This window comes from Phascolarctos cinereus, unplaced genomic scaffold (genome assembly GCF_003287225.1).
Source record: "Phascolarctos cinereus isolate Bilbo 61053 unplaced genomic scaffold, phaCin_HiC Scaffold_4;HRSCAF=312, whole genome shotgun sequence".
NCBI lineage: Eukaryota > Metazoa > Chordata > Mammalia > Diprotodontia > Phascolarctidae > Phascolarctos > Phascolarctos cinereus.
In genome coordinates, this window is record NW_027555847.1 from 654,456,158 (window position 1) to 654,480,622 (window position 24,465).

The window sequence follows — 24,465 nt, forward strand, 5'->3', positions numbered from 1 at the left end:
TAGACAACTCCAAAAGACTCATGATGGAAAATGCTATCCACATCCAGAGAAAGAACTTTGGAGTCTGAATGCAGATGGAAGCATATTATTTGCTTTCCTTTTGTTCTGTTTTGTTTCTTCTTTCTCATGGTTCCTCCCATTGGTTCTAATTCTTCTTTAAATTATAACTAATGTGAAAATATGTTTAATATGAATATATAAGTAGAGTCTATATCAGATTGCACACCATCTTGGGGAGGAGGGAGGAGAGAGTTGGGGAGAAAATTCAAAACTCAAAATCTTATGGAAGTGAATGTTGAAAACTAAAAAATAAATTACAAAAAAAGAGAGAATGACAACAATGAGACAACATACCAAAATGTGTGGGGTATAGCCAAAACAGTACTTAGAGGAAAATATATATCTCTAAATGAGAGAAAGAGCATATCAGTGAATTGGACGTGCAACAGCAGCAGCAAAGCTAGAAAAAGTACAAATTTAAAACCTCCAAATTAAACTCCATAATGAAAATCCTGAAAGTAAAAGGAGAGATTAACAAAATTGGAAGTAAAAAAAATATACATTGAAATAATATATAAGACTAGGAGCTGGGTTTAGAAAAAAAAATAAAATAGATAAACCATTGGTTAATTTGATTTGAAAGAAGAAAACCAAATTACCAAGTGTCAAAAGTGAAATGGGCAAATTCACCACCAATGAAGGTGAAATTACAGCAATTATTAGAAGTTATTTTTCCCAATTGCATGCCAGCAAAACTGACAATCTAAGTAAAATGGATGAATATTTACAAAAAAGTAAATTGCCCAGATTAACAGAAAAGGAAATAGAATGCTTACATAACCTTATCTTAGAAAAGGAAATTGAACAAGCCATAAATGAGCACCCTAAGAAAAAATCCCCAGGACCAATGGATTTACAAGTGAATTCGACCCAACATTTAAGGAATAATTAATTCCAGCACTATATAAACTATTTGAAAACATAGTGAAAGAAGGAGTCCTACCCAATTCCTTTTATGCCACAAATATGGTGCTGAGTCCTAAACCAGAAAGAGCCAAAACAGAGAAGGAAAACTACAGACCAATTTCCTTAATGAATATTGATGAGATCTGACCAGGAAGGAGGATAGAACCCAAAGGACTAAGTTAGAGATTAACAAAAAAGATCCAGAAAATGTGAAGCTTAATTTATCCCTAGCATGTGGTGGTCACTCACAGGCGCTGTCACGGGGCTCAGAACATGGGCCTATCATAATGTTAGGACTTTATTGTATTAACATTTCATCATCACTTCTTTATAAAGCAAATGGTACTTTCATTTCCTGGGGTCTTCACCAATCCTTAACACCTGTGCTTTTTTCCCTTCTATGTGGCCATGGAACTACAGTATAGAATAGTGGAGCCTTACATTTATAATCCAAAGGCCTGGATTAAAATCCCAGGACTTCTATTTATTAGCTGTGTGATTTAGGAAACATAATTTCACTTCTGTGGGCATTTGTTTCTTCATCTTTAAAAACAGGCAAGAAACTTAAAAACCTCAAGAGCAAAGGTAATGTTTCTATCACTGCTGCCTATCAGAGAGAAGGGTTTCAGAAAATAAAAAATGATTGGGAAACAAACGTTGGGAATGAGATTCGGATTTCCGGATCACAGCTTAAAAATACAGGAATGATGAGCTCCTAGCCAGGGATGCAATGCACCTAACAAGGGCTGGTAAGAATTATTTGCCTGTCTCTTACAAATCTAATTGAGAAGGAATTTTAACTGTAGAGAGAGGGAGAGAGAGAAAACTGCCTATGTGTATTCACCAACCTAGTTACTACAGAGAGTAAACTACAATGACCAAAAGAAAAAAAATAGTAGCAGGGTTCCAGAAGCTCAGAAAAGACAAAAATCTCTAAGAAAGGAACAGGTAACAAGAACTATGGTGTTGGGTGTTTTATACATATGTAACAGGGGGCTGATATGGTCCCCTAAGTGGAAGAGGCTGGAAAGCTGCTTCCAGGAGACCACAGTGATACATAATAGAAGTACCTTACTCCCCAATTTGAAACATTCTCATTCTGTAACCGGCTGTAGTCCTCTAGATTAGACCATAATGAAGAGGAGGCTTTCCCCTCTTTTATTAGCTCTTTAGATGGAACTGGGCTACATTCAAAAGGTACCAGTCAGTCAAGGCCTGTCTCTTGTTTGGTCTGACTTTTTCCTGCCTAGTGAAAGGCAAAGATGATGGTTTGGGTGGGGAGAGAGGCTATGAGACTTTATATCCTCATCAAGCTGCAACATAGACTGGGAGCTCATGGTTCTGCTTTAAGTGAAGGATATTGGAGATGATTACAACCTTGTAAATTTCCAAAGGTTAGGACAATAACCCACTTGGAGGTCTGAGAATGGAGTACATGATGGATTTTTTTTTTTTTTTGGCCAGCCAGTCCAGCATTTAGGAATCACTTTAGGGACCCATCTTGGTAGTAGCTGAGACTCTAAGTCATCTAACAGCTATGCTACATTTGGATATAAACTTGGTAGAGTAAATGTTAAGTAGAAACTGCATTAAGCTTAAACCCACTTTCTCTAGGACTAGGGTGGTATAAGGGAGAGCATGCCCTTCAGATGGTAGGGGAAGAAATATTTGTACCTCTGTTCTTTTTCTAGATGGATGTGGGGAGAAGGAACACCAGATTGGGGGGTTCAAGCTAGAATCCTAAAAGGGAGATGTAGCCAGCCTTGTTCAGGGAGAGTGAGTCTAGAGCTATACATAAATGCACTAAATATGAATTACTAGCCAGATAAAAGAGAGATTCTTCCATTGGAGGGAAGTTTGACCTCATAGGTAGACTTGTTTGAATGAAGCCCAAGATCAAAATGTTGCTCTATATACTTTGCAGAATTGTAAAGATCATTTGAAAGAATTGGAGACAGTCTGAAGAAGAGAGTATTTGAAGAGCTGCCATATCAGAAGAGGGATTCAACTTTCTCTGTTTGGTCCCAGAACACAGAATTAGGAAAAATGACAGAAAGTTGCAAAGAGATAAATTTAGGCTTGACATGAGGAAAACCGTTCTAATGATAATGGACCCAATGTAGAATGAAATACTGTGGAGGTGGTAGGAGTCTTTGGAACAGAGGCTAGATGACACTTGGTTGGGCATGATATGGGGGAAATTCTTGCTCAGTCATGAGTTGATCTAGGTGGCCTCTGGAGTCCTGTGCAATTCTGTGATTGTGTTCAGATGATTTATAATGTGGTGTATTAGAAAAAGCACTGCACTGTGGGGCCTGAATACCCAGTTTCTAGTCCTGCCTCTCTGATCCTAGGATCTTGGGCAAGTCACTTTCTTTCTGGTGGTGAATTTCTTTCTGGGGCCTCAGTTTTCTTTTAAGGTCCCTTTCAAGTCTGAATCTATGATCATACCTAGCACCTCTGTTTCATCTGTGGTGGCAACATGGAGAGACTCAGAAAATGTGTGCAGAATGGGCCATGGGTTGGATACCTCTATCCCCCCCCGGCACGGTTCTCTGAGACCCAATTCCTTCCCCTACCCCCATCCCAACCTTCAGGCTGCTGGCTCTTCTCCCAGGACACTAGCTAGTCCTGGTCCAGTGTAAGGTAGAGTTGACATTAGTGTCCCAGTGGGTCTGTGTCAGGTAAAACATTCTTTCTTTATTCCATTGTCAGTCCTGTCTACCTATGCCTATAGCAGGTTTCAGGTCCAGAGTCTCTTGTGACCAGGCCAGCTGTGGCTTGAGGTTCTGCCTATGGCTAGGCCAGTATGGGCCACTCGGTAGCTATGTCTATCCACAATCAGGGTCCCTCTAAGTGGCCAAGCCAGGTCACGTTGAGCTGGGTCTGGCCAGGGCCCAGTCTGTGGCTGGGCTGGGGGTAGGGGTGAGGACAGTCAGAAGCCCAGATGGACTCAGCGATTGTTCTCCGGTTGGGCAAGTTTGGGTAGGAAATAACGCTGCAAGGAGTCGTCCAGGATCAAGGAGGTCGTGGACGGGATGGAGGTGGCCAGGCTGGAGGGAAGGGAATTGGTTCCACTCGGGGCAGGGGGAGCTTCATTGAATGAGAAATGGTTCTCATGCGATATCGGGTCTTCTGGAAATTTGTCACCACAGCAGCTAGGGAAGAAATCAAATAGTAAAGCAGAGGGAGGAAGATTGATCAAGAGGAATAGGATCTGGGGGTCTAGGAAGGAGATCCAGGAACTAGACGAACTGGGAGATTCAAGTTGTGAGGTAAAGGAAGGAGGATGATGAGGGTGCCAGGAGACAGGGTTGGAGAGGGTCAGGCCCAGGGTAGCAGGATGGGGGGGTGGAGTCAAGGCTGTATAGGTTACTGGGTCAGGTTTACTTGTCAGGACTGGAGGATAAGGTGGGAGAGAAGAGACAGGTAAGTGAGCTGACTCCCAGGCACCCATGCCCTTTATCTGCCTGCTCTGCCCCCCACCCCCCTTCACTCACCATCCAGAGCTGTCAGGGAACCCCTATGCTCTTGAAGCCGCAGGATCTTTCGACCTTGAGTGTATCTGGTAGAAATGGAAGCCCAGATGAGTCTGGTCCAGTCCTCACACCTCCCATAGTACCATCTCTTTCATAGGCTTCCCCACTGCCAGTCTTACTGGTCACCTAGCCATGGTCACCTCACTGGTCACCTTTGAAGTGCTATCCTCTTCTGCATATCCAACTCCTTTACTAATGCCTTTCCTCCTATAGACCCTCCTTTTGCCCTAAATCCTATAATCCTGTCCCTTCTAGTCCCACACCCCTTCCTTTTTCTTTTATTCAGTCTTCTCAACCCTGACCCTTCATTTGCGCAGGGGCAAAGAAAACTGAAATTTAAAGGTGAGGATTATACATCTCTGACCTTGCAGGATATTAGGCACATTGGGTTTAGAATTTTGCACTGGTAAAGATCTTAGAATTCATTTAGCATAAGGTAAATGGAAAGAACCACCACCACAAAAATGATAAAAATGTGTGGCAAAACTGCAAAGAACTTAACCTCAAAGAAGAGAGGGAGAAGATACATCCTCCCTACTCCTTTATGTAGAGGTGAGGGTGCATGAATATGGAACGCTTTGCACCTTCCCTCACCCCAGATTTTTGTTAGTTTTTTTTCGGTGTTTTGATATGTTCAGTTAATTTTTCAATTAACTTCCTCTTCAATTTTCTTGGTTTTTTTTTTAATTCTGTCATAAGGGGTGGCTGGGAGGGAAATAGAAGGGAATCTAGGCTATTTAAAAACAAAAGCTACCTATAAAAATTCACTTTTGAAAATCATTTAGTCCGATACCCTCACTTTCCACATGAGGAGACCTCTCAGGGAGAAGCATCTCACCCATGGTCACATCGTGATAGAACCAGGATTCCAATCCAGACCCAATGACTCCAAATACAGGATTCTTTCTACTCTGCCATCATCTCTCTCAGGGTCATGGGAAGAACGGGGAATTCTCCTCAGAGTAACTAATCAGGATGTACATCGGTGTATCGGTGCTCAGAGTGTAGGTGATAAAGTGACATGACATTGTACAATGGAAAGACTGATCAGTGAAAGTCCAGGCCTTAAAGGCATGCCTGGATGTATACTCCTCGTGGGTTATACACAGAGAATGGGCATTATTAACTGCCTGGTTTTAACCAATACATGGAGGCTTAGGGAGCCTTCTTTCAGCCATAAGCAACTGAGGGGCCCATATTGTGTGGTGGCAAAGAATTTTCTGACCGGCTGAGGAGCCAGAACTTAATTCTCATACAAAAGAGTTTGTTTGTTTTTTTTTTTAAAGGCAATTGGGATTAAGTGACTTGCCCAGGATCACACATCTATTAAGTGTAAAGTGTTTGGTCTGAGGTCAAATTTGAACTCAGGTCCTCCTCCCTTCAGGGCCGGTGCTCTACCCACTGTGCCACCTAGCTGCCCCTCATACAAAAGATTTGAGGAGACAATCTCTTGCTGTCTTCCGTGGAAGCTCTCAAATTAAGAAGATTGCTGTGGCACACTGGGTTGAAGAGGTGGAGCAGGCTTCTCTGTCTGCCACCTTGCTACCAAATACATGGTTCCTGTTTCTTTTGCATTCCTTATCTTAGGTGAATGAGTGTCTGTGAAGATTGTCTTGTTAGGCTTCATGTATGACCACTGACTGACATACCTACCTACTGGGAAATTCCCATGTACCCGATGCCAGTTCAGTCAGCTATATTTAGGCAAGGAATGCAAGGCTCTACTGATCCTAATCAGTTTAGAAAACTTCGTCTAATCCAGGTTAGCAAACTTTCCTAAATCACAATACCTTTGCGATCAACAAAGTGGGGGAAGGGAAGTGTCAAAGTCCGGGCTGTCCACTCATTGACTGCCCCTAAGGTCCTCCTACCCCTCGGTCCCTGTGAATCTGCCCAGTAACAACAATCAGATATAAGGACAGAGACACGGAGATCTGAAACCTAGATGAGGGTACCTATCCCACCATAGGCTCAACATGACACCGGAGGCCTGGGGAGCCGCAGGCTTGCATGTCTGTGAAGGATGTGATCATTTGCTCGTATTCCTTCTTAGTACCTCACCCACGATCACCTCACAATTGGGTCAGAAGTTCTACTGGGATGTGGTTTGTGATCTTGTCTCTCTGGATCAGGAAGGCAATGGGGATCCCCGACGATTGGGAAGAATCTCCATGGAAAGGGGTGGCAGGGCTTCTGGGGAAGTTCTGTCAAGAGAGTTTAGTCGTGGAGGGAATTACTCCTCCAGGATCTCAAACGATCTCCCCGCTTGGGTTTCGTGCTAGGGAGAAATCGAAAGTAATCTAAGGGAAGCAAAACATTAACTCCCATGGTTATTGTTCACTATTCTGGAGTAGAGAAGTCTTCGGAGAAATACCGACCGCTGCTCTCAAACCAGTTAACGACTCAAAGCGGGAGTCATAAGAAGGGAACTGAAAGAGTTAGACCGCATAAGGAAGAAAATAGTGGAGCTCACCGTTGTCCTCCTGGTTACACAAGAGTTCCTGGCTTTGTGGGAGGGGTGGGGATGGGGGTGCGGTGAAGATGATTTTCAGTAGACCTCCTTTCAAATACTACGGCCACCCCCGGATTGATGGGGAAATGGTCAGACCTCGCCCAACGCCTGTGGGATTTTGAGTAGGCCAAATATTTCCCACGGCCAGTCCTCTTTAAGCAGCAAATGCCCTCGGAGACAGTTAACATGCTACATTGAGCATATGTTATTCTGTTATACGTCAGACTGCTGTTTTCCTCCGACTTGCCCAAAGACGGCGCTTCACTGACATCCCCTAACGGCGCTAGCCGGAAGGGGCCGTATCAGTACATTGGGAGTATTTTTACCAGAAGTCTCGCAAAAAGAGCTGAGATGATGGAGGGCGGGAGGAGCTGGGGAGAAAGAGGAGAGAGGGAAAAACCTCACCCAAAAAGGGAAGGGGAAAACTCCCAGCTCTTTTTACTCCCCGCCTGAAGCCCCTTTTAGGAATTCTGTTTTCCTGTGGCAATCATTAGCTCAAAGGATTCCTCGAGAAGATGTAGATGGGATCCCAAACCCGATCTTATATAGCAAAAATATCAGAACAGAGCAGAAGAGGGGAGTTCTGGGCATGCGCACTTGAAATCCCTGGGGAATGCCAATTCCCGAGATTAAGATGTGTTGGGGGAAACTGAGGAAGGGAGAAGGGAGAAACCGGAGGCAGAAGTGAGTGAATAGGGGGCACCTCGGTCTCGTCCCAGCCACCTCTTCCTCCTCACTGCCCCCTAGAACCTTCCAAGAAAATGCAGAACCCGACCTGACTCACTTCAAAGACTTGACTTTAGATTAGGGGAGGGGTCCAGGTCCAAGGACTCCTCCCCTTGGACTCTCGGGTACCTTTAAAAATTCAGTGAACTGGAGGAAGGATTCTCTTTGTGACAGTCTCGCCTGCAAATGCATTCTTTTCTGTGCTGTCAGAGAGGACAAGGGCCAATTTACTCTCATTTGGGAATGGGGGAAGGCAGTACACCTTCTCCATCCAATACTTGAATGGCTGTGGGTAAAGTGGATAGTGTCCAAGGCCTCTTGCACTCTTGAGGTTACTGCCTTGCATTACATAGTTGACATTATGCTGATAGTCCAGCTGGAAAAAGAAGAGAAGTAAAAACTGACCTCTTAAAAAAAACTTTGAAGGCAGATGGCTGCGCTGGGCTTCGCAGGGCTACTGACCCTGATAGAATCCACCAACTCTGCCAAGCAGGGCCCTCCTGAGGGCTCAGTGGAGTTGAGTGGCACATACCTTGCAGCAGGTAAAAAGACAAACAGTTTACTATAGCCTCCCCCAAGGGGAAAAAAAAAGATATTCCCCATTTATAGGAATATGGTTCTGGGCAATAGCACATTTCTCATGCTGGCCTTTTGCTCAAATCTTTGTATCCAGTGTTTGCTGCAGTCAAGCAAGTAATCCTTTTCTGGGTATCTGAACAGCAACATGCCCTTGAAATAGGTCCAAAAGGCAGCTAAACAAGCCCTACTGCTGGGATGTGTTCATGCCTAGCATTATGTTGAATTACAAGTGTCAGTCATCAATGACTTGTTGGAGACCATAAGGCATATGAAGGTCCCAGGGATTCTGGATCTGCATGCTGTGCCAAGCCATACATCTTGTAAGAAGCAGCTCTTAGCTTGCTACTGGGCTGTAGTAGAGATTGAGAGACTTACAGGGAGCCTGCTTGTAGTCCTATGACCAGAGATACCACAGCTCCAGTGTACTGAGTTGACTACAAGTCGTTGTTCAATGACCTCTGCTGGAAGTTTGGATATCCACATCTCCATTGACAATGGAACCTCATTTTGTGCTGCCTTTACCCAGGAATGGGAGCAAGAACAAAGCATCACAAAGGTACCTGGACCCCAGCTTCCCTTGAGGAAGGAAGGAGACAACTTTCACAGATCACCATATTACCTTCTATTTTCCCTGGAACACATATAGGCCTTCCCCAGCAAGGTCACAGGAGGGTTCTGTTTGCCTGCTCCATCTATTTGGAACTCCCATAATTAGAATAAGGTGGTAAAGTTTGGTGTAGACACCCAGGGGGTGATAAATGGGTGCCCATAGATATTATAGCACCAAGTACAGGAAACATTGTGTGGTTTGCAGAAGGGAAAACAGATTATTATTTAGTGTGCCCAGAAAATGTAGGAAGAAAACCTAAGGTATCCCCAGACCCTCTTGCCCATTATTCATAATGGTTCATTGAACCATCATCATATTATCATTATCATCACGACATGGAAGACACTGGCAAAGGACATCCCAACAAGGTGTGCCCACATCAAAGATGGAGTTGAGCTCTATGAGCGAAGCAGAATTGCAGTAGCTCAAAAGAAATGTGAGATAACGCAAATTTAGAGACGTTGCCAATCCAAATATTCATGCAGATTATCTGTGCCTGACCTGTGGTACAGCTTTCCAACCTCATATTGGTCTGATCAGCCACAGGTGGATACACTGTACCTTGACTCCAACTTAGTGATGTCACTTTGGTCTTCTTCAAGAAGGAAGAACAACCAATCAACCAAACAACCAACTATTATCCTTCTGTTGGAAAGAGGGTACGCACATCAGATGGAAACTTGTGAGTGACAGTATTAGAAGTCACAACCTCTCCAGATTATCTTTAGAGTCCTGAAATGAGAAGTAGTCAGCCATCCTCTGGTAACCTAAACTTCCAGTCCAGTGCAAGTTAGAAGAGTGAGCCCAGAGAGTATGCTATGAGAGGCTCATATATGGGAATTGGTGGGATATGCAGAGATGGTGCTAAAGACTAGAATATGACAGTGTAAGGTAGGCCTTGTCCCAAAGGAACAGGGCAGATAAAAGAGGAGAAGGTCTGAGTGGCATTGCATGTCCAGGAGGAGGCGAGATTAGACTTGCTTTGTTTGGCAAAACTAGGAACAATGGGCAGAAGACATAGAAAGGCAGATTTTAGTTCAACGTAAGAAAAAAAAACTTCCTAACAATTATAGCTACCTAAAAATTTAAAAAATTAAAATAAAAAGAATGGATTGTTTTGATAAGTAATGAGTCATGGGAAATCACCAAAGGTACTCCAGTGGAGGATGACTTTTGTTGGGACATGCTTTAGAGAGCACTCCTATTCAGATATATTTTCCACTGGATGTTCTGTAGGCACCTCAGAGTTGACACATCCAAAACAGAATCCATTCTCTCCCCCACCCCCAAAACCCAAATCCTTCCCAATTGTTCTAAACTATTACTTCCCTCCAACTCACCCAGGTTTATGACCTCAATGTCATCTTCAACTTGTCACTCTAACTGAACTCTCATATACAACCAGCTGCCAAAGCTTGTCATTAACACATCTCTTTACTTTACTTTACTCAGACTCCTGGCCTGCATCTAAGGAGGATCCCTGATCAAATAGGAAGGGAAGGCAGAACTCAGAGACAACCCCTTTCTCAATAAAACCTCAGTTATGTGAATCCCTTAAGCCCCAAGACAATATACAGAACTTGGAATTTCTGGTAGTTGGCCTGGGTCCCCAGTAAGCTCAGCTTTGAGAATGTAGGCTTATGATAGTAATACCATTAACCAGCTCAGGTCTTGCTACAGAAAGGTCAAATCACAAAGGAGCTAAGACCATATTAACCTGTGATCAGGCTAACTTATGATGTTGCAAAAGAAGTGGTCACTTTTAAAATGCAGCTTCTAATGTGTTCTCATTAAAAAAAATATGAAATTTCCCAAAGCAACAATCTACATATATATCTCACACTAAAAAAATCTACAATCCCTGATTTACAAGTGCCAGCCAAATGGAAGACCATGAAGTTTAGGATGTACATTTGTAGAACTGTAGGTACCTCCAAGTGATTTTGCAGGGAGCAGAAAATTTTTGGCCTGGGGAAGAAATGTCAATGTGGAGACCAATTGCCTCCCCCCGCAAATGTTGCCATAGATAGTGGGCTGCAGTGAAGGGTGTGCTGGAAGGTAGGCTTTACCTTAGAGATCTCACTCACCCCACATACCCAATCCACTGCCAAATCTTGTTTATTCAACCTTTAAAATATACACACACGTGTGTGTGTGTGTGTGTGTGTATAGTACATATGCGTGGGTATACACATATGTGTACATATGCATATGTGGGTATACACATATGTGTGTATATATGCATATATGTGTGTGTATACACACATGTGTGTCTGTCTGTATATGTATCCCCTTCTTTCCATTCACACAGCTACAACAGTGCAGAACCTCATCACCAATTGTCTGGACTACTACAATAGCCTTCCAACTTTTCTCCCTGCCTTGTCTCCCTCCACTCCAATGTACCCACCACTCAGCTGCCAAGGTTATTTTCCTAAAGCATCAGCACACTTCTTAATGAGCTCCTGTGGCTCCTTATTACCTCTAGGATAAAGCTCTTCGTTACCTAGCCCTTCCTACCTTTCCAGTCTTCTTATACTTTACTCCCCTTCATAGTCTCTACAATCCATCTGCACTAGACTGCTTAATGTTCCTTGAACATGACTCTCTCTCTCTCTCTCCAACCTCTGTGACTTTATACTGGCTATCTTCTATGCCTGGAAGGCTCTGTCCCATCACCTCTTGTTTTCTCTGGCTTCTTTTAATACTCAGCTCAAATCCCATCTTCTGCCAATTCTCTAGCTGTTGGTACCTTCCCTTCTGAGATTACATATCTTGTATATATCAAGTCATTTACATGTTGACCGTCCAATTAGAATTCAAATTTCTTGAACGCAAGAACTATTTTTTACTTTCTTTAGGCAGCAAGATGATGCAACGGCTAGAGCGCCCGGACCCAGAGTCAGGAAGACCGGGATTCAAATCCATATTCAGATGCTTACTAGCCGTGTGACTCTGAGTGAGGCACAGCTTCTGTCTGCCCAAGTTTTCTCGATTGCAAAAGCGGGGTGAATAATAGCACCTACCTTGCAGAGTTGCTGTGAGGTTTAAATGAGATAATACTCGTACAGCGCTTTGCTCTATAAATGCTAACTATTATCATTAGTTGGTTTTTGCATCTGCAGCACTTAGCACAGTGCCTGGAACGTAATAAATGGTAAATGCCTGCTGCTTTACCTGACTTCGTGGCCCATGCCACCAAAGAGCTCAAGCCCAAGGAGCCACTTGATCCCTCAAGCTGGTATAAACACTGTCACTGTGGGACTCCAGCTGTCCCTGGATAGAGGTAACGGCATTTCCCTTTACCTTGGAGAAGGGAACACCTAGGGGGCGTGTGATCACTTTAAGTATTTGAAAGGCTGTTGGGTGGAATGTGTTTTTTTCTTGACCCCAGAAAGTAGAGCTGGGGCAATGGATGGAAGTTATAGGGAGTCACATTTCAGACTGATGTCGAGAAAAGCTTCCCAACCCAATTGGAGTCGCCCCAACAGCTCTAGGCACACAAGTGGTGCAGAGAGGGCTAGGAATCAGGGAGATCTGAGTTCAAATCCTGCTTAGTTGTGCAATCCTAGGCAATTCACTTAACCTCTCTGTCAGTTTCCTCAACTGGAAAATGGGGACAATGATAGCACCTACTTCCCAGGCTTGTGATGAGGATCAAATGAGATAATATTGGTAAAGCACTTAGCACGGAGCTCAGCATACAGTAAGTGCTTAATAAGTGCTTGGTCCCATTCCTTCCCCTTCCCCAAGTGTACGGATTACCTCATCAGATGGGGAATTCCTTATCATTGGAGGGGAGTGGGGGGGGATCGAAGGGGAGGCTGTATCTGTCAGAGGTGCTATGGAGGGACTCCTGCCTGGGTTGGCAGATTAGAGATGCTATGTGATTCCTCAGATCCCCTCCCCACTAGCTCACAGCATTCCGATTGTGCGGCTCTATGGGAGGATGGTCAAAGGAGCAGGGTGCTTTCTCACTGATAGGTGGGTAACACGACTCCCCGAGGCTGCATGACAATGGTGTTGGGCACGGCATTGCGCATTGCTCTCCTCATCTTGATCCGGTCATTGTGCGCTTGGAGCTGCTGCTCACAGAAGAAGTTGAGAGCATCAATAGGTGTGACCACAATCTCAGTCTCCTCGGAAGACAGAGGCATAGAGAGTGAGGACTTCTCTGTCGGGTATTCGTAATCTAGAAACGGCAGCCAGCCACCTATCATGGAGGCCGGAGCCGAGTGGCTAGGGAGCAATTTTTTTTCAAAGGTTTGGTACCACTGAGGCTCAGACATCACCCTTCCCGGGGGAAGGGACTGGCTGAAAGAAGCGAATCTAAAGGAAGGCGGGGAGACAGTCCTAGACTCTGAGGGTGTTGAGATTTCAGGGATAAGGACTGTCTCGCTGGGGCTGCGCTCAGAATGAGCAGAGAGGAGAAGGGAGTTGCGATTGATAAATCAGGAGAAAGCTTGAGGGAATGCTTGGGAGAAAGCTCGGGGGAAAGGTGGGTGGAAAGCTTGCTGGAAAGTTTGGTGGAAAGCTTGCTGGAAAGCTTGGGGGAATGCTTGGGAGAAAGCTTGGGGGAATGCTTGCGAGACTTGAGGGAATGCTGGAGGGGATGCTTGGGTCTTGATGGGAAAATGCGCCTGTGCTTTGCAGAGGAGGCAGGGGTGGGGGGTCGTGGGAACTTGATGTAGGGGAGTTCAGTCTTGGTTGTAGGCAAGACCGGAGAGAGGCTTTCCCGACTTCGATGCTCCTGGGGACTGACAGAAATCTGTAGGGGGAAAAGGCAAGCACTGCAAGTGGAAGGGAGCACATTGTTAGAGGAAGGAAAGGAGAGAGAGCCCTGGGGCACAGAGAAGGCAGAGAGATAGCAAGGCAGGAGAATCAGGAATATAGAGGATGAGAAATGGCGCATGGAGCATGGAGAACTTGAGGGTAGCACTGCCTACAGAGGCAGGGCAAAGGGATGCTGGGAGTATGGAGTCAAGGTAATTGGGGATTTGGGGGAGGAAAGGGGCATGAGGACACATGGGAAAAGGGTATTGGGGCAGGAGTTTGACTGGGATTGGGGATTAGGGGAATAGGGAAAGTGGAAAGGGGATTGAGGAACAGGGACAGTGACACTGAGGGTACAAAAGTAGTTAGCTTAAAATTGATGGCCAGGGGATAGGTGGGAAATTGAGAATTTGGGGGCAAGGGGACTGGAGGATTTGAGGGGAATAGAAGCAGAGGAATGGGGACAGAGGAGACCCACAAGCAAAGGTGATGAGAAATTGTGAATCGGGATGGAAGGAAAGGTGTGGCATGTTATGGACATGAGGTGGGGAAGAGGTTTGAGAGGCTAGGACTTGAGGACTAAGGACTGAGGGCAAAAAGCAGGGAGACAGGAGATTGAGGGTGCGGAGGCACTGAAGACACTGGAGGAATGGGGATAGTAGAAACACAGGGGCAGGGAGATGGGGAGATGAGGGAATAGGGACATAGGGGCTAGGGAACAGATTAAGGACAGGGACGTAGGGGATTTGGGATATGGAGGCTAAGAAGAGGATGACAGGAACAATAGGACAGGGAGATGGAGGATTAGGGGGATGGAAGCAGGGGAAGAGTAACACTGGGGGCTCAGGGACAGGGAAATTGGGTATTGGGGGTCCGGGGATAAGAGATAGAGAGGTTTGGAGACCATGGCATGGTTATAATGGGATTGTGTACATGAAGGTTCTGGAGACTCCCTGGGAGGAAGGGGGATTGGAAACAATGGAGACTGGCAGAGGGGTGGGGAATGGGGACATGAGGGAAGGACCTTGGTATACAGGAGATAAAGAGTTGGAAGGTTTAGGGGCTGGTGGCAGTAGAGACCCTAGGGTACTAGGGATAGTGGAGACACAAGGATGAGGAAGAGGAATGTTGGGGGATCAGGAACTGGCAAATTCAATATTAGGTGCATGGGGAATGAGAGTGGTACAATTTGGGACACAAGGGCAGGGAGACAAGGGTGTTGGGTTATGGGACAAGGGAACGAGGTCAGTGGAGACACCAGAGTTGGGGACATAGAGGTAGGGGCATGGTATCTTGGGGGCAGAGGGACATGGGAATGGAAGGATTTAGAACATAGGATCTAGGGGTTAGGGCCTGAAGGCATTAAGGGTAGGGAGTTGGGAAGATTGAGGTATGAGGACAAGGAAACTGGGAGTTGGGGCATGGAACATGGTTAATTGGTAGTATAGGGACAGAGCAATGGGGAGGATGGAGGGATAGACGCTGGAGTGTAGGGATTAAGGATACAAAGGAAGGGGGAAAGGGGATTCAGAGTATAGAGACAGAGGAAGGGATAATAGTGGTGAGGGTTCGGAGGTATGGCAGAGTGAGGGTATGGAGGCAGCTGGATGGAAAAATGGGGGCCTAGGGGGCAGGGAAATTTTATATTGGGGCCTAGGAGTAAGATGTAAAGACCTTAGTGATACAAAGGTAGGGGTATGAATGGAATGGGAATATAGAGGACATAGTGGAGATACTGAGGGATTAGGGACAGTTGAGAAATGGGAAGGGAAATGAGGAGTTGGGAAAATGAGGGAAAGGATATGGCATATTGGGGGTAAATGGATGGGGCACTGGTGATAAAGGTCCCAGAGATCATAGATTGAAGAAAGATGGAGATTTGGGGGAGGAGAGAGAGGATAGGGAATAATTAGAACAAGGAGGCAAAGAGCTGGGAACATTGAGGGCTTTGGGGCAGGGAACTGGAGGTGTAGAGGAAAGGAGATGAGGAGTGGGGGGTGAACCTTAGTATCAGGTGACCAGAGATGGTGGTGACCCTGGAACTACAATGTCAAGGCAACCAAGGGCATGGAGGGAGTGAGGATATGGAGGCAATGGAGGTGGGGAGGGGAGTAGGAGAATTGCATAATGCAGTTATAAGACTGGGTGTATGAGGCATTTTGGGCCTAGGACTTAGAGACTGAGGCCATAACAGCAGGGGATGGGGAATTGGGGGATGTATAGAGGGGGCGGGAACACTAGGGGCTCAGGGGTAAGAATACTGGGTTATAAAGGGTCCTGAGGCAGGGAGTATTGCCATTAGGAGTATCAGGTGAGGGGGCAGGGATTAAGGATATAGTGGCAGGGAAGCAAGAGGAACAAAGTGGAGATACTGGGATAGTGAAATGGAGAGTCTGAAGAATGGGGGAAGAAAATAGCATATTGGGGATACAGGGACAGGGAGAAGGGGGATACGGGGTCTAGGAATTTAGAGATCAGGGATCAAGGGCACAAGGTCACAGAGACGGAAGGCTGGAGGTCTTGAGGCAGGAGAGAGGATAATTGGAACAAGAGAATAGGGAGATGGAGCATTGGGGGTTGAGAGGCAAGAGAACAGAAGTAATGGAGACACAGAGGCAGGGGAATGGAGAGTTGGGGGAATGAGGAAAAGGGATACAGATACAGGGAGATCAAAGATGTGGAGCCTAGGAATCAGGGATGTTAGAGCAGGAAGATGGCGGATTTGGAGTGTGAGTGTAGAGGAGAGGGGAATAGGAGCATGGCATAGGGAACAGGATCAGAAGTATGGAGGCAGGGAGATAGCAACACTATAGTTAAGGGGCAGAACCCACTGGGTTCTAAGGCTGGTGGATGGGCTCATTGGGGTTACAATGGCAAGGTGATGAGAGAATGGGGGCATGGAGACAGGAGGATAGTGACTGGAATCACCAGGCAGGAGGGTTGGAAATTAGGGGATGGTTGGAAGGGGGATCAGGGGATTAGGGGTCAGGGAATGGGCTAGAAGCAATGGAGAAGAAGGCTAAGGAACTGCTGCACAAAGGTAGAGATAGGGGATATTGGGAGCACAGGGACAGGGAATTAGGAAATTGTGGAGCTGGGGAGCAAGTGAGAAGAGACATTGGGGATGTGGGCACAAGAAGATAGTTAGATGAAGGGAGAGGAATGGATTGGAGGGAAATGGATAAGGAAATGAGAATTAGGGCCTAAAGCACGAAAACAAGAGCAAAGGGGTAGGGGGGATTGAAGGTAGAGGAATGGAGGTGGGAAGGGGGTGAGCCAGAGTGGGACACATCTCTTGTAAGGAAGGGGTAGTGGCAGGAGGTTGAAGAGGGGGTGATGCATAAATACTGTTTCTCGTTTACCTCGTCATACTTCTTCCAAGTAGGCATTAGGAGATCTTGTTTCAAGTGGATCTAAAGAGAGGGTGGCAGGTCAGAAGGGCTGGAACTGCTCACAGACCTTCCCCACTTCTCCCCAAAAATCACCCTTCATGCCTATCCATTGGGGAATGGCCGAACAAGTTGTGGTGCATGATTGTGATGGAATATTATTGTGTTATAAGAAATGACGAGCAGGATGCTTTCAGAAAAACCTGGAAAGACCTGTATGAATTGATACAAAATGAAATGAGCAGAACCAAGAGAACATTGTCCACAGTAACAGCAATATTGTACTATGATCAACTGTGAATGACTTAGCTATGCCCAGCGATGCAAGGAACCGAGATGATTCTGAAGGACCTGTGATGAAAAATGCTGTCCACCTTCACAGAAATAACTGATGGAATCTGAATGCAGATTGAAGCATATTGGGGGTTTTTTTTCCACTTTATTTTCTTTAGTTTTTTTTTTTTCTGTTTTCTTTCATGACATGACTAATACGGAAATATGTTTTGTATGATTGCACATGTATAACCTTTATCAAATTGCTTGCCTTCTCAATGATGGGGTAGGGGAGGGAGAGTGGGAGAGAATTTGGAACTTAAAATTGTAAAAAATGAAGGTTAAGCATTATTTTTACATGTAATTGGGAAAAAATAAAATATTAATTAAAAAAAATACACCCTTCCCAACTCCCACCACTTCCTTCCTCTCCCCCAGCACCCTTGCTCCTTCCCTCTCTCCTTCCTTCCCTGACTAACCTGAAGGTTTTTGATCATAAGTTCCAGTTTCTGTCCACAGCGCCCTCTCAGGCCTGCCTTGTTAGTTAAATCTTTCCCTTCTGCCCAGGTCACCATTTCCTTGAACAGGAAATTATGGGGGTCCTTCAGGCCCAACTGTTCTAGTAGTTTCTTCAGCATAGGTCTAAGGAGTCAGGGGGAGAAGAGAGTTGAGGTAGAGGCAGTGTCACCACTAGGTGTACAGTAAAGCATGTCTCACGGTGTTTGTATATGTGTGCGTGTGTATGTGTGTGCATGATTTCACCTTTGTGTGAATGCGGTATGTGTGTTCTCAGCTACATGGTCTCACCTGAGTGTATGGTCTTACCTAAGTGTATACGGTCTCACCCATGTGTGAGTTTGTGAGTTTGTGATTGTTACCTGTGTGTAAGGAGTCTTGCCCAAGTGTGTGAGGTTTGATCAATGTGTGTGTGTGCATGTGTGTGTGTGTGTGTGTGTGTGTGTAGTCCACCTCTGTGTTTGGGTTTTGAACCATAAGATACCCAATAGTGTTAATTCAGCTTCAGCTTGAAGGCCTCTAAAGAGGCAGCAAGGTGGCACAGTGGATAGAGTATTGGGCCTGGAGTCAGGGAGACCCGAGGTCAAATCTGCCCTGTGACACTTAATAGCTGTGTGACCCTGGCCAAGTCATTTAGCCTCTGTCTGCCTCAGTTTCCTCAACTGTAAAATGGGGACAAGGTTGTTGTGAGAATAAAATGAGATATTTTAAAATCACCTGGCACATAACAGATGCTTAATAAATGCTAAGTAAACTATATCTACAGCCATCCCCCCTAATATTTCAGTAACCCTGCCAAAAAAGGAAAATTACGTTAGCTTGGAATGACATGTTCTTATGCTGCATCTTTTTGATTATTGCTTCCTTTTCAGAAGTTCACTAACCATTCCTTTAATAATACACCCTCAAATTCTGACCAGGAATTCAAATGAAGCTCACTGTTCTCTAGTTTGCAGACTCCATTATCTCCCCTTTTCTTGAAAATCAGGACATTTCACTAATCTTGGAGGTACCTCTCCCATTTCCCACAATCTTTCAGAGATCACTGACAATAGCCCAGTAATCACTCTTGTCAATTCTTTCAAAGTACTCTTCTATGTCGTTCATTTGGACCCAGTTTCTTGAAGTCATCAGGGGAATCTATGGGTTCTTTTGCTATCTCCTTACTGATCTCGCGTATCAACTCCCTATTCTCCATATTTGTTCTTTCCTTTGGAGTCAAAAGATCACTTTCCTTGGTAGAAGGAACAGAAGTAATATAAACATTGGCTAGCTCTGTGCCTTTTCTCTGTTTCAGGTGTCACTATGATATCAATGAAAAGCTCCATTCTTAATCCTCCTTTGAACCGCCTAGGTAAATGTTCATTGTCATTGCTATTGCTTCTAGGATAAAATACAAATGCCTCAACTTTGTCCTTAAAGCCCTTTAGCCTGGTTCCTGCCTGCCTTTCCAGACTAATTTTATACACTCTCTACATTTTAGCCAAACTGGCCTACTTGCCTTCTGGAACTCAGCATTCAGGCTCTGGCGTCTAAGTCTGTCCCCACTCCCCCATGCCCCATCCTACACCTGGAATACTGCCCTTCCTCGATTCTGCTTTCTTAGCTTCTTTCACAGATTAGCTAATGAACCACCTCCTTTTTGAAGTCTTCTGCTCCCCGCATTCACAGGGTTATAATTATCCTGTGCGTAGTTATCTGTTTCCATGTTGTATGATAAGCTGCTTGAAGGCAGGAGATGTTTTTCATTTTTGGCTTTGCACACCCAGCACTTAGCACAGAACAGGCACTACATAAATGCTTCTCCAACTAAATTGTAGGGACTTACCTTTGTGTCTCACGTGTGTGGATTCCATTCGTGAGTGAAGACTTGGGTGAGGTGAGGTGAAGTATCTAGGTATGAGGGTCTCATGTGTGGTTTCACTTGTGCTCAGCGGGTGGTGGGGTCTCACGTGCACCCAGGTAAGGGGGGGGGTTGGCTTGCTCACTTGTGTGGGGAATTCTTGTCTTTTTGTGTCTTACCTGTGGGGGTGGTAGCTCTCACCTATTTCTCAGCAAGGTCACCCTCATCTCTCAGGACAGATCACACCTGTGTGTGGGGGTGGATCTCACCTGTGTCCCAAGGGGTTTTCACTGTTGTCCCAGGGGTGGTCCCACCTCTGTGGTGGGAGTGGGTGGGAGTATCTCACCTGCACCGAGGGGGTGAGTAGAGGAAGTAGGACATAAGTTCCAGGACCATGTCCCGAGAGCCCAGGGAAACAATCATGAGCACTTGCAGGGCTGTCATCACAAATTTCTTCTCTATCTTGTCCTGGGGACTCCAAGGTTGGAGTTGAGTCAGTGTCTACATAACCAGATTTGTCCCAGCCATTCCATGATCAGTCCTTGGACTTGAGGGGCCCTAGGGGGGCATCATCATTGGGACTGAGGGTTTCCTAGGGCTTGAAGGTGCTGGGTTTTTGGAAATTTATTGTTAGTGATGGGGACTTTCCAGGGCTTTGGAGTTACAGGTTTGGAAGGTGAAGGGCTATTTCAGGAAGGGAAGTTCTGGGATGGGGGAAGTTTCAGGGCTATTTCAGGAGCTCAAGCAGGCAGGAAAAAGAAGCCATATAGGCCATACCAGCTAGGTGGCATTGTAGATACAGTGCAGGGCCTGGAGCCAGGAAGTCCTGAGTTCAAATCTGACCTCAGACACTAGCTATGTGACCTTGGGCAAGTCACTTAACCCTGTTTGCCTCAGTTTCCTCATCTGTATAAAATGAGCTGGAGAAGGACATGGCAAACCACTCCAGTATCTTTGCCAAGAAGACCCCAAATAGGGTCATGAAAAGTTGGACACTACTGAAAACAACTAAACAACAAACAACAACAGGCCATATCATGAGGTCGGGGAACTGGGGGGCCCAGGGCTACATTACCAGCTCAAGGCTGGGGATATGTTGGAAGTCACTAAGTCGACTAAAGAGGGCTCCCCTAGCTTGAATATAAAGTCTGGAACTTAGCGGGGTGGGGTGTGGTCTGGGCCCATACCACCAGGTTTGGGGGAGGGTCTTTGTTGAGAAGTTTCAACAGCAACTGTTGCAGCCTCTTCCGGAATTCATTCCCCAGCCAGGGCATCATCTCTGTGAGCATCATCAAAGCCTCAGTGCCATCCTCCCAGGTGGCTCGCTCCAGGATCTTCAGCAGCAATATAGCCACACCCTCCACTGTGAAGCACTCTGGATATGCCTTTGAAGTAGTAACAAGAGAACAGGGGCTAAGGGAGAAATCAGGGGGGCCAGACCCAGAAACCCAAGAACCCCAGAAGAAACCCAGAAACCTTAGGCCTTTGGGTCCCTGAAGACCCAGCACCAGTAACACTATGTGCCCAGTCCCACTTCCAGCTAGATTCAGCTTCAAGACACAAAGAAGGAGACAAGGAAACTTGGAAACACATATCAGCATCTGGGGAGCTAATGAGGTATTCTAATTGGGAAAGGGATTCTGGGGTCATGGTAACCTCATACACCGACTGTGCCTTCCCTTGTTCCTTCTCTTGTTGATTCTCACGTTCCTTGTCACGAAGCCCTTCAGGGACAATAACTTCCTAGGATCATAGGGAAGGTAGTCTGGTCGAAATAGTAGTAACAGATGCTTGATAACTTTCTCTTAACTTCTATGTTCTATGTTCCTCTCCCACCCTGCCCTTACAAGCACTGAAACCTTCAATGGCTCCCAATTCACTATTGCTGTTAGGTTTACTATGTATTTTCCTTATAGCAACTCTGTGAGGTAGATAGTGCACATATTATTGATTACCCTCATTTTCTAGAAGGGGAAAACTGAACTCAGAGAAGAGAAATGGCTTTGCAAGGGTCAAATGGCTTATAAGCAAGAGCTGAAGCCAGAATTCTAACCTAGGTCTCTCCCAGTTCTAGGCTCAGGGGTCTTTCCATCAAGGCCTTCAGCAATACTGTGGCCAGACCCTCCCCTGTGCAGCACTCTTGGTACGCCTTTGAAGTAGTTGCAAGAGAACAGGGGCTTAGGGAGGATTTGGGGGCCAGGACTAGAAACCCAAGTTTGACCTTAGCCCTTTGGGTCCCCAAAGACCCAGCACCAGTAGCTCTATGTGCCTGGGTCCCACTCCCTGCCAGGTTCAGCTTCAAGACACAAGACAGGGGACAAGGAAGCCTGGAAGGATCTATCACCACTTAGGAAGCTAAAGAGGCATTCTAATTGGGAAGGGAATTCTGGAGTCATAGTAACCTCAGGCACCAACTGTTCCTTCTCTCGTTCCTTCTCATGTTCCTTCTCACGAAGCCCTTCAGAGACAATAACTTCCTAGGATCACAGGGAAGGTAGTCTGGTCTAAATAGTAGTAACAGATGCTTGATAACTTTCTCTCATCTTCTATGTTCTATGTTCCTCTCCTACCCTGTCCTTACAAACACTGAAACCCTCAATGGCTCCCAATTCTCTATTGCTGTAAGTTTTACAAGGCACTTTCCTCATAGCAACTCTGTGAAGTGGGTAGTGCACATATTATTGATTATCTCCATTTTCTGGAAAATGAAAACTGACTGACCTCAGAGAGGAGAAATGGCTTTACTAGAGTCAAATGGCTTGTAATGAAGCCTGCCTAATTCTAGATCCAGGGGTCTTTCCATCAAAGCCTTTAGCAGTATTGTGGCCAGACCCTCCCCTGTGCAGCATTCTTGGTATGCCTTTGAAGTAGTGGCAAGAATACAGGGGCTGAGGGAGGATTTGGGGGCCAGGACTAGAAACCCAAGTTTGACCTTAGCCCTTTGGGTCCCCAAAGACCCAGCACCAGTAGCTCTATGTGCTTGGGTCCCATTCCCTGCCAGGTTCAGCTTCAAGACACAAGGCAGGAGACAAGGAAGCCCTGGGAGGATCTATCACCACTTAGGGAGCTAAGGAGATATTCTAATTGGGAAAGGAATTCTGGAATCATAGCAACCTCAGGCACCAACTGTTCCTTCTCTTGTTTTTTTGGTTGTTTCTTCTCACGTGACGCCTTCTCACGAAGCCCTTCAGAGACAATAATCTCCTAGGATCACAGAGGGGTAATCTTGTCTAAATATTAATAGCAGATGCTTGATAACTTTGTCTTATCTTCTATGTTCTATGTTCCCCTCCTACCCTGCCCTTACAAGCACTGAAACCTTCAATGCCTTCCAAGCCTCCTTATTGCAACTCTGTGAGACGGGTAGTGCACATATTATTGATTACCCCATTTTCTGGGAGAGGAAAACTGAACTCAGAGAGAGGAAATGGCTTGGCTAGGGTCAAATGGCTTGTAAGTAAGTGCTGAAGCCAGAATTCTAACCTAGGTCTCTCCCAGTTGTATGCCCAGGGGTCTTTCCATCATTTACCATGCTTCCCTTAGAAGCCCCTAACCATAGAGGGTTGTGTGGTAACCTCTGGGGGTTTGGGGAAAACATACTGGGAGCATGAATGCTGTTTCTCTAGGGCACCTGGAAGAGGAGAAACCGAGGGAAGAGATAGAATTAGGATGGATAAGGAAAGCAGATAGGGCCTAGGCTGGAAGCCTGTGGGGAAAGAAGGAGCAAGGCACTGATTCCAAGGTTTTTGGTTCTTTGGGCATTGGGTAAAGGGGATATGGGAGCAGAAGGGGGACAAAGGGTAAATTTAGAGCTCATTAGGTGTCCTGAGGCCTCATGTGATTACAGATTATATCAGAGATCCTCAACTATACCACAAGATTGGGGAAAGTTAGGCATCATACCAGGAGATTAGAGACAATAGGGTAGGGAGTACCAGCGCCATGCCATTAGACTAAAGGGCATTTCACTTCCTTGGGACTGTACCACAAGGTTAGCAGGCATGGGGATGTGACATATTACACTATGACATTAGAGATTATTAGACTTGGAGAGGGAGTTGTACCACGGGGTTGGAAAGGTTCATGGGGTCCTAGTTATATCAGAAGGTTAAAGATTCCAAGAACTTATACAAGATCTATTGGGGTGGAGAAAGGGAGTCAGAGGGCTAGGATCAGGGTGAAGAGAAGACTTGGGAAAGGGGTTAAGAACACTTTTTTTCCCTCCTTCATGTCACCCCCTGCCATTTACCTCAAAGTCGAAATCATGAAAATATTTCTGGAACCACACTTTATTCAACAAAGAGATGAGAAATTCGGATATAGGATGAGCGCCCTTATCAGAAACATAGGTTGAGCCAGGGTCCCATGTTTCAGAAGTATCCAAGGAGCTGAAGAATTCTTCTAATTTGGAGCGTAATTCCAGCGTCACAGTTATCTCAGGCACCATCTGTTCCTTCTCAAGTTCCTTCTCACTCTCTTTTTCATGAAGCTCTTCAGAGACAATACCTTCCTAGGATCACAGGGAAAGTTATCTGGTCTAGTTCCTAGTCTCTATGAAAGGCACTTAGTGATAACTGGGTTCTGTTCCATAGGATCTCCTCTAATGTGTGGGACTTCAAGGAGACAGGGGGTGGGGTTCATCAGGAAGATGACTAGGAGGACTTAGAAGGAGGATCTGAGGGTGGATCTAGGAGACACAGCATGTAGTGTCTTCTGGGGGTGCTGGGGGCTAAATCTGG

The 24,465-nt window shown here is 45.7% G+C and overlaps 1 protein-coding gene across 1 annotated transcript in view; it reads right to left on the minus strand.

The window, feature by feature from the left end:
* Nucleotides 1-3,646: 3,646 nt before the first annotated feature.
* Nucleotides 3,647-24,465, minus strand: part of WDR97 (WD repeat domain 97) — a 69,488-nt gene continuing 48,669 nt past the window's right edge. The window contains 10 exon segments of the mRNA XM_020994884.2: nucleotides 3,647-3,987; nucleotides 3,990-4,124; nucleotides 4,467-4,531; nucleotides 12,911-13,221; nucleotides 13,224-13,700; nucleotides 17,068-17,118; nucleotides 17,847-18,009; nucleotides 20,073-20,194; nucleotides 20,914-21,111; nucleotides 23,976-24,236. Coding sequence (XP_020850543.2) covers nucleotides 3,920-3,987; nucleotides 3,990-4,124; nucleotides 4,467-4,531; nucleotides 12,911-13,221; nucleotides 13,224-13,700; nucleotides 17,068-17,118; nucleotides 17,847-18,009; nucleotides 20,073-20,194; nucleotides 20,914-21,111; nucleotides 23,976-24,236 — 1,851 coding nt within the window. The 3' untranslated portion in view covers nucleotides 3,647-3,919.